This window comes from Bidens hawaiensis, unplaced genomic scaffold (genome assembly GCF_021521415.1).
Source record: "Bidens hawaiensis isolate Kalapana, Puna unplaced genomic scaffold, B.hawaiensis_p1.1 tig00031200_1, whole genome shotgun sequence".
Taxonomy (NCBI): Eukaryota; Viridiplantae; Streptophyta; class Magnoliopsida; order Asterales; family Asteraceae; genus Bidens; species Bidens hawaiensis.
The window spans coordinates 131,216-140,469 of record NW_027495256.1 but is presented as its reverse complement, the minus strand read 5'-3'; the positions used below and the strand labels follow the sequence as shown (position 1 = coordinate 140,469).

Genomic DNA, 9,254 nt, shown 5'->3' with positions numbered 1-9,254 from the left:
GGTTGTAATTGTTTTTGAGTTGAATGTAATTTGTTTTGGAACATTGTGATAGATTGTGCTTAAATGTTTATCTAAAGTTTCAATTGACAGCTTCTCAGGATATGCGGAACCTATGGTAAGTCTGACTGACTGGACCATTTGATCCTGAGAGAACTTCATGATGAAAGGAGTTCGTGGATGCAACATGCGCACCATTAGCTTTGAGAAAAGAGAGAGTGAGATAACTCCAAGGGGGAGTTACGATCGAGCAAGAGAACTCGATTGATTGTAAGTAAATAGAACTGGCTCCAAGGGGGAGTTTGTTAGGACATGAAATGTCATGTGTATGTCCCCAGTTCTATCAGGATGGTTCGATATGAAGATAACGATCGTGAAACTAAGTTAACGGACTGAAAATGTCAAAAGAAACTGATTCGATCGAATCAGTGACTGATTCGATCGATCCAGGTCTCGTTCGATCGAATGAGAGACTCATTCGATCGAACCAGTTTTCGATATATAAACGAAACTTAGGAAATTTCACAAGGGAGCACAGATTCTACACACAGTCACGAACCACCACTCTGCTGAAATACTCTCTGCCCGTTCTTCACGTGTCGGTCCTTTCCTCCGTCCCTAGGTGTCAAACCGTCTTAGGAATCGTTACCGCGCGTTGTTGATCACCACCGAATCGCCGTGTTAGAGGATTCCGCACTCTAACACGTTGCCCCGTGAATCGTTGGGAAACCGTGTCCCGCACCGGTCCGACACTTTGGGGGTGACATATCATACTTATCCAAACTAAATTCTTTTTACTTGGGTCTTAAACCACAAACGTTATTGTATACTTTACTTAAATAAATTCTTGATTTGGTGTTCTATGCTTACATGCTCATGTGTTTATAATTGGGTGAAAATGTTTCTCTTTGCATTGTCTGAGTACGGCTCCAACTGCAAAGTTTTCTTTCAGTATGTTGAATGATTCAACACATTCTTCAGAGAAGACGAATGGTGCGCCTTTTTCTAGAAGTTTGGTCATAGGTCTAGCAATTTTGGAAAAGTCTTTTATGAATATGCGATAGAATCCTGTGTGACCTAGAAAACATCTAGTGGCTTTGACTGAAGTTGGTGGCGGAAGTTTGGATATGGTTTCGATTTTTTTCCTATCAACTTTTAGTCATGCTTGAGATATCTTATGACTGAGAACAATGCCTTCTTTGACCATAAAGTAGCATTTTTCCCAATTGAGTACTAACTTTACTTCTTCACACCTAGTCAACGTTTTGTCTAGGTTTTTCAAACAATGATCGAAGGAGGCTCCAAAGATTGAGAAGTCGTCCATGAAAACTTCCATAGAGTGTTCGATCATTTCATGAAAGATGGCCACCATGCAATGTTGGAAGGTGGCTGGAGCATTACATTGTCCAAACAGCATTCTTAGGTAGGCAAAGGTGCCATACGGACATATAAGATCATGTCAGGTGGTATAACATATTCAGGTTTCAAAATGAAACAATGTGAATCATCAAAGCCAACTTTATAACCCTTATCACACATTTGTGATATACTTAATAGGTTATATTGAAGACCCTCCACATAAAAGACATTATCAAAGGTGACTTTTCCATTTGTCAATATTCCTTTCCCAACAATCTTTCCTCCATTTTCATCACTACCAAATGCCACCGGTCCTTCAAACTTTTCTTCATAATTGACAAGTGACCTTTTGTCACAGGTCATGTGCCTAGAGCAACCACTGTCCAAGTACCATACATCATTCACTTCAGTGGACTGCACCTACACAAATAAAGAAAAAATGATCAGTTTGATGATGAAGTGCAAGAAATTTCTTCTTGCAGATCATCAAGTTCAATTTCAGTGGCAGCATTGAGTGTGAGTGTTGTTGGTTCAGGATCTTTATGAGTGACTTCAATGTGATCTGAATCATCTATTTCATATCCACACTCTCTTGGAGTTTTCACATATGAAGTTGCATGTTCACATTCAGAGACTTCATTGTCACATTCTTGAATAAAATAGTCTTTCACATCAGTAGACTTTTCTACATCCTTAATTACTTCTTTCTTGATTTCAACCTTAGGTTTCCTAAGGAATTCTTGAGGCTCGTAGCCATATTTTAATAAGAACTTTTCATCACCAGTGAGGTCATTTGGTTTTCTTTTTGCAAAGATACCATTGATTTTCTCTTTTTCACTTCTTTGTGATCCTTGAGAGCTGTCAGATTTAACTGATTGTGTATCCCTTTTTGGAATGATTCTCAAAGGTTGGAAGTTCTTTTTCTTCCCATATCCATTCTTTTTGGGAGACTTGCTTCTTCTTTCTTGATTTTCAGCTTGATTCTTAAGTCTTTCATTACCTTTCTTTTCCTTGTTCCCTTTTCCCATATATTCTTCATACTTCTGTTTATAAGCCACAAAGTCTTGTCCAAACCTTGTTTCATTAGGAACATGGAAAGGTTTGAAACTGAGTCTATCTCTACAAGAGTCAGTGTGATGGCCGTACTCATCACATTTCTTACACCACACTTTTCCTTTGAATTTTTCATGATCAGCACTTTTCTTGAATCTTTCACTTGGTCTTGGTGGATTAACACCAATTGTCTTCTTAGACTTCAAATTATCAAAATCAATTGACATAGGAGTAAATTCATTTGTTTTGATGTCATTTCTTTGCACCTTTCCTTTGACAAATACAATTTCCTTCAGATTCAGAGGTTCTTCATCAAGGCTCTCTTTGTGTCTTGACTTCCTCTTTTCATATTCTTCCATAGTTTCCACTTCCCCAATGATAAAGTCTTCAACACTTGAGAATATTGGGTAAACTGGAATGAAGTTTTCAAATACAAAAAGTTTCAGATACTTTCTTCTTGTTGTTCTCTTTGATTCTTTTCAGTAGAGCCTTGCTTGGAGGTCTCACAGCATGATAGCTTTGCTTTGGTCTTTCACAGATATCAAATTTCACATGCTCCCTTCTCATCCTTTCATTTTGTCTTTCCATTTTTGATTTTGTGGGAGGAAGCAATGGAAGTTTGTCAACTGTTTCAGGCTTTTGATACCTTCTGCTTCTCTCAGCAGCCTTGATTTCTTCATTTGTGATTTCATCACTCAAGTCACTTAGGTCATCAGCATTTAAGTCCTCAAAATCAAAGTCATCTTCAGAGACTTGAACTCCAATTGACTTGTCTTCTATCACCACCTTTTTTTGACCAAATTCTCTGTTTTCATTTACTTCAACATTCTTGTATAGATCAGCAAATTCTTCCTTGTCATGAAAGACATCTTTGAATTGTTGCAGATATGCATCTCTTTTCTCTTTGTCAGCTTTTGGCATAAAGTTGTTGTTGAATGGTGGTGGAACTGCTTTATACTTGTCTTTCTCATTCACTTTGTTAAGAATACCACAGATGTTTCCTGTGGACACTAAGTTCTTCAAGAAATCATTTTCAATCTTCAGCTTTGTATTCTGAACCTTTTCTTCAACAATCATCTTTTTCAACCCTTCTATTTCAGTTGTGAACCTTGTCTGAGCTCTGTAACTGCTTACACAGTCATCCTCTAAACTTTTCATCCTTTCTTCATTCATTTGTTCACTTGCTTCATTGTTGGTGCATGTTTTGTAACAGATGATCTTTTGTGTTTGTTAGAATTGAGAGCAACGGTCAAAGGGGAGACTGTTGGTGCATTTTGTGACCGTCGCTATGCAATTCAGACCAGCGGAACGCCACAGGCGAAGTTAGCACAACTTCGCCTTAGGCGAAGTTAGAACAACTTCGCCAACGGCGAAGTTGTAACAACTTCTGCCTTAGGCGAAGTTATCACAACTTCGCCATAGGCGAAGTTATGAACAACTTCGCCTACTGGCCCAAGCCCAAGCCCGAGAAGATGTTTTGTCTATATATATGTGTGTCTTGTTTAGGTTTTGAATCCAGAAATTAGAGTATTGTGTGTTACAGTTTATTTGTCTAAAGAGAGACCGAGAGTGAGAGTCGTGTGGGACGACCCGAGGTAGAGCTCACCTCGGGTCGGCCGTCATTTGTTTACGAGTTTGGTATGTAATTTGTTTTGATTATTATATAAGAATCTGCAGATTTGTTTATCCCGTTCTTGTATTTGTTCGTGTATTTGTTCGTGTACGTGTTTGTGTTCTTTATCTCTACACCAATAAACGAGTCTAGGAGGATTCCGCACTCCTAGACCTCGTGCGGATCTCGTATCGATCGGCGACGTCCCCGGGGGGACCTACATTCATACCCATTAATGATACTTTGCTTCTTGAAACGCTCACTTTCAAGCTTGCCTACTTTTACTTTCAATTCATTGATAATTTCATTTAAATCAACAGTAGGAGCAGAGTGTACCTGAGATGAAGTTCCAGCATCTTTCTCAATCAAGGCCATGAATGCCACATTTGCAGCTTTAATATCATCTTCATGATTGCTCCAGTCAAAGTCTCCTTCTTGTTGTGCTGCAACAGCTACATTTCCTTGATTTCTTGGTTGAGATTGATTGGGTATGTTGAGGTTGTTTTGAACAGCTTGAGGATTTTGATTTCTTTGATAATTCTGATTTTGAGGAGCAGCTTGTTGATTATACACTTGTGGTGGTTGATAGTTGTTGAAGTTGGGATTATTGTTGTTGTTGAAATTGTTCCTGTTCTGATATTGCATTTGGTTTCTTGGCTGTTGATTTTGAAATTGGTTGGTTTGAAAGTTTCTGGGCTGATTACATTCCCTTGCAAAGTGCCCAGGTTGTTGGCAGTTATAACATATAGCCTTTGACTTATCAAAACCAATCCTTTCATTTGGCCCAGAGACCAAGGATCTACCAGTTCTATTGAACAATCTCCTGCGTCTCAGTCCCAACATGGCTGCTTGCCATTTCAAATCCATTTCTTCTAAATCATCAGCATGAATCTGTTCAAGGTCATCCTGGACGACACTTATATGAATCAAGTTCTTTGCCACAAATGCATTGTATGAGTCTGTGAACATTGAGAAAAGAGCTTGAGTGTCATTTGATTGGCTGTTGTTCCCACAGGTGAATGGAACATGCCCTGCTGCCATTGAGGCTGTTTCAATTTCTTCAATCAGTTGGACATTAAACCTTGATTGACTTCCATGTTGACTTATGCTACCACCAGTAAATGATTTATGAGTGTCTGCACTGTGGTCAGTTGGTTCTTCAATAATGGGAGTTTGTTGTTGATTTTTTGTTGATAAATTTCCCATTGGTGCAATCAGAGCATTAGACAGATTGAAACATGGCTTCTCTTCTTTGATCATTTCATTTTCAATCATTTCCAGCTCAGCTGCTTGAAGAAAACACACCACATCATCTAACTTCAAGTCATTGAAATTTAGCTTTTACAAAATAAATTTGCATGCAGTATACCACTCCTTTGGCATAGAAGTCAGCAATTTGGTGTTTAAATCAAAGTCTGTCATCACATAATCAGTAGTTCGAAGTTCATTAACAATAGCAAGAAATCTTTCAAGGATTGATATTAGTCTTTCTCCATCCTTGTACTTGAATCTTTCAAGTTGTTGTTTGAGTCGTTGTTTCTTGATATTTTTCAGTTCAGTGTTCCCTTCATACATCTCAAGGACTGCATCAAACATAGCCTTAGCGGTGGCATGATGTGCAACCTTGGTTAAAATCTCGCAAGACAGACCTATCTTGATCATAGCCAAGGCCCTGTCATCAACTTTCCTCATTCTTTCTTGAACAGCTGCAGCTGCTCCTGGATTTGCACCCTCCGTGGTGTCATGTGGTCCATTCTTAATCGAGTTCCACATATCCACATCGTTATAGCAAACTGCTGCCTCAAACAAGACTTTCCATCTTGTGAAATTTTCCTGTCCATACAATCTAGGAATCTTGTTAGTAGACACTTCTTGTTCTTCGTAACCAGACATTTTGAAAATTCAAAATCAGTTTCTATGTAAAAACAGGGTTTTCTTAAAATTATCATATCTGAATACCGGTTGTTCAGATCTGACAAATCTGGTGCCGTTAGAACAAGATTTAGAGATAAAAATTAAAACTTCAAAGGAAATAAGGAAGAGAAAACACCAATTGATTGTAGATATGGAAGAAAAATGAAAAACAGAGCTGCTGACGTCACTTTTTCAATGGAACAGTGGTCTGCGTACGTCATCTTTCTTCAAATCTTCAATCAGCAACAATTATCTTACTAAAATAGCAATAACAAGCTCTGATACCACTTGTCAAGTCCCCGATTTCAGCTGGATCTTCACTCAAATCATGTCATAACTCACACGAATATATGTGTAGACAAGAGAGTTAATGACGGGTTGCTATATTTAGAAAGATAACCGTTTGTTAAAGACGGAATCAATAATAAACGTAGGGTTCCAAAATCAGTATTCAGAGATAACAAACACAAAATAAGATTCACTCAAAAGATTTCCATTTATATAAGGTTAGTCATACAAATGATAATCGATCTAGGGTTTCTTGATGAACGACCATCACTCAAAAGATATTCTTACTCAATATCGTATTCATCTCTCTCTAACTTCTCTATCTTTAGGTGTGCCCTAAATATTCCTTTTATAGGCCTGACACCCTAGGACAACTGTCATTCTTTCTAGAAACCCTAAATATTCTTACATATACAAATTACATATTCAGAAATAGTCTAAGTGTAAAAACAAGTCTTCAGGGTAGGCTCTGTAGCATTAATCCTCTCCGGGTAGGCTTGGTAACTTTCAAGTATGTTTGGGAACAGTTCTCCGGGTATGCTTTACTTAAGGAGTTATTTCACAAAGTAAATAACTTACCGAGTAGACTTCAATCCTCTTGACATTATCAGACTTTGCCCGACAATATCCAACGAGAAACCTTGTTCTTCAATGATCCTTTCAACATATTGCAAAGTAATAGCTTATTAGCAAAGTGTGCTCGGTTGCACTGTTCCTTGCTAGGAGTTGAACCATGCTCGATGATACTCAGAATATATCATTATTCATCAAGCTTACTCGGACCATGGTTTTATTAAGAATACCTTTCCCGGTCTTCCAATTACTTGGTTCTTGAGCTTGGTTAGCCAAAAGCTTACTCGGAAGCAAACCATACTTGGCTATGAAGAAAAAACTTGCTTGACAAAGTGATCCTTGCCCGGGTATTTACTAACTAGTAAACCTTACTCGGTAATGCACTAATTAGTGAACCTTGCTCGGATATTCACTTAAGAAGACTTCTTGAAGATAACCTTGCCCGAATGGCAAAATATCGTACCCGACTAAGTAAAAGATTGCTCGAAAGTCTAAGGTGTGCCCGGATCCATACTTAGCGAATTCTGAGGAGGTTGAGAAGATTCCAATCTTCCATATATCTCTCTTAGGTCAAATCTTTGACTCAACATCATTTTTCTTGATGTGTAGGGTACATCCAAGACCGTTTCTAGTGATAACTGGATTATGGATAGTGGATGTTCTCGTCATATAACTGGAAATCTCAACCTCTTGCAAAATGTTAGAAATATTCAAGGAGGTTATGTGGCATTTGCTGGGAATTCTGGGGGTATGATCACACAAGAGGGTGAGGTGTCAAATGGGAAAATAACTTTTGAGAAGGTTAATTTTTGTGACAAGGTAGATCATAATTTATTAAGTGTGTCGCAAATCTGTGACAAGAAGTACACTACCATATTAACTGATTAAGAGTGTCTAATATTGAAACCGGGATATGTGATTCCCGAGGACATGGTTGTCATGCGATCACCACGATCAAATGATATTTATTTCTTGAATATGAACACGACAGTTTCAACTTCAATTGAAACGTGTTTCATTTCAAAAGCAACAGAAAAAGATTCAATTTTATGGCATCGACGAATGGGTCATATTCATGTTCATAAAATGAATTATTTAATGGCCAATGACTTGGTTGTGGGGGTGTCTTTAAAGAATTTTAAGTTATCCGATCACTGTGTTGCTTGTAAAAAGGGCAAACAGAAGAAAAAGTCACATCCATCCAAGTTATTTAATTCCATAGATACACCGTTGGAACGACTTCATATGGATTTGTTCGGTCCAGTGAACCGTGCAAGTATTTCGGGTGATTGGTATTGTTTGGTTGTTACCGATGATTACTCAAGATACTCGTGGGTTTTATTTATGAGTTCAAAGGATCACACACCCGTTCTTGTTCAAAACTTAATTACTAAGATCGAATCACTTTACAAACATAAAGTGAGGAGAATTCGAGTGACAATGAGACTGAATTCAAACATACTGTATTGGATTTCTTTTGTGTTCAAAAAGGAATTCATCGAGAATACAGTGCCCCTTATGTCCCACAACAAAACAAAGTTGCTGAACGTAAGAATCGAACTTTGATTGAAACTGCTAGAACCATGCAAGCTGATTCTAAACTTTCTGTTCGTTTATAAAATGAAGCGGTGAATACTGCATGTTATACACTAAATTGGGTTACAACGGTCAAGAAACTTAAGAAGACGAGTTACGAGCTTTTGAATGGACGAAAGCCTAATTTAAAGTATTTGGAACCATTTGGGTGTCCTTGTACGATGTTGAAAAAGGATGGGGGTAAATTCGAAGAAAAAGTTGTCGAAGGATATTTCTTGGGTTATGCTTCTCCAAAGAAACGAGTCTTTAATGTAACTTATGGTTGTGTTGAAGAATGGTACCATGTGGATTTCAAAAGTACACTACACCATGTAGGTTCCCAGCCGGATCTACACAGGAGTATCTCGTAAGACGTAGGTGCGTAATCCCTACGTAACACGATACGAGCGTAAGATGTATAATACGTTAAAACCAAACACAAACACACGTTACAATACTAATAAGACACGTTATATTGCAACACTTCAACACGTGATCTTCAATCACTAAAACTCGTTCTCGAATCCTTAAACAAAACAAGCCGTATGCTAAGCTTACAAAGGCTTCGACAACTTCGCCTAACAGACTAGGCGAAGTTGTCTTTAACTTCGCTTGTCCACAAGTTCGCTTACATCAGGCGAACTTGTGTGACAACATGTCTAAAACCAAAACAAACAAACTAACACTATTACAGACACAAACAAAACACTAGATACTGAACTACTGACATTATGCACCAACAGACTCCCCCTTGGCAGTAGCTTCATATCTCTATCTTCAATCACGTGTCTTGTAATCCCAAACATCTCGTGTCACACATCTTCAAGCATGAACGCCTTCTCTGACACAAACAGAAACCACTCTCTGATATTTCTTAGCTTCA

At 38.2% G+C, this 9,254-nt stretch overlaps 1 protein-coding gene across 1 annotated transcript; it reads right to left on the bottom strand.

Annotated features, from left to right (window-relative positions):
* Positions 1–2,387: 2,387 nt before the first annotated feature.
* Positions 2,388–6,239, bottom strand: LOC143581822 (uncharacterized). The gene is made up of 2 exons (XM_077064512.1): positions 4,243–6,239; positions 2,388–3,593 (listed from the first exon to the last, which is right to left on the bottom strand). The coding sequence occupies exons 1-2, from the start codon at positions 5,294–5,296 to the stop codon at positions 2,836–2,838; spliced, it is 1,812 nt and encodes a 603-aa protein (XP_076920627.1). The 5' UTR covers positions 5,297–6,239; the 3' UTR covers positions 2,388–2,835.
* Between the last annotated feature and the right edge of the window lie 3,015 nt (positions 6,240–9,254).